General features: G+C 34.0%; 2 protein-coding genes across 3 annotated transcripts in view; one reads left to right on the plus strand and one right to left on the minus strand.

The window, feature by feature from the left end:
* Nucleotides 1-1,082, plus strand: part of LOC122360976 (mannosyl-oligosaccharide 1,2-alpha-mannosidase IA-like) — a 289,954-nt gene that overhangs the window by 96,429 nt on the left and 192,443 nt on the right. The window lies entirely within an intron of this gene.
* Nucleotides 1-1,082, minus strand: part of LOC122360302 (mannosyl-oligosaccharide 1,2-alpha-mannosidase IA-like) — a 27,535-nt gene that overhangs the window by 5,864 nt on the left and 20,589 nt on the right. Inside the window, exon 9 of the mRNA XM_043260794.1 lies at nt 118-337. Within this exon, the coding sequence (XP_043116729.1) occupies nt 118-337 (220 nt within the window). The remainder of the gene's footprint in view (nt 1-117; nt 338-1,082) is intronic.

Raw genomic sequence — 1,082 nt, forward strand, 5'->3', positions numbered from 1 at the left:
AAAAGCATTTATTTATTTCGCATAGCTTCTGAACAAATATGCAACATTTTTATTTAGTTTAAAGGCTAAGATTACTACAACAGAAGCGTAAATGACTGAAATGTATTGAAAACTGACCCGAGCGGCTGTAGGACTCGTGACAGGTGTGAGTGATTTCAGCGGCCAGGTCCAGGTAATGCTGCTTCTGCTCCGCCGGGCCGTCGTCGGCCCCGATGCCGATCATCCCGCCGGAGAAACAGGCCAGGTGACCCATCTTATGGTCCAGGATCCCTCCTCGCCACTCGGCCACGTACGTCAGGCCGCCCGGGGACTTCTGCACCAGGTTAGTCTCGATGGCCTGGAAGCACACAGACATCGGCTTTAGCATCCGCTTCGAAGTCAAAAAAACACCACTGCATCAAAAAACATTACATTTGCAGTTAAGTTTTAGTGCTTTAGTTAAAAAGCCATTTTATTATTTATTTATTATTCTATATTTCCGTATAGCTCTACTTTACTTTTATTTTAGTGAGTCGCGGAGGCAACATTTTAATATAAGCGCGTCATCAAATTTTATTAGGTTTTATTTAAGCTTCATTTAAACGTTTTTCTTCTGAAGCAAAAATATATATTTTGGATATTTTATTATATCGTATTTGCCACACCCTCCTTTCAGCATTATTTATGTTAACGTTAGTTAATTAATATTTTAAAATAAGTTTTCATCATTAATTTTCAGCATTAGTCATTTTGGCGTGGATTTATTTTTATTTCTGTAATCATTTAAATCTGCAATCAGTTCTTTAATTTGAGTACTTTAACTTATTTTTTTATTTCGTTTATGTTTAATGAATGCTATTTTTTAATACAATTTAATTTTTTATAAAATGCAAATTTAGCTTTGAATATTATATTTTCAGTTCAGGCTTGCATTTTTCATATTTCTGCATTGCTCAAATTCATTTCAGCTTTTGCCAAATTAGTTTATTTTAGTTAGTTACCCAGGCAACATTTATAAAAGATGTTTAAATGATGTCCAATATGTTTCTTATTCCAGCTTCAGTTATAATAATTAATTTTTTAATAAAATACAACATTTGAGG

This window comes from Puntigrus tetrazona, chromosome 16 (genome assembly GCF_018831695.1).
Source record: "Puntigrus tetrazona isolate hp1 chromosome 16, ASM1883169v1, whole genome shotgun sequence".
NCBI lineage: Eukaryota > Metazoa > Chordata > Actinopteri > Cypriniformes > Cyprinidae > Puntigrus > Puntigrus tetrazona.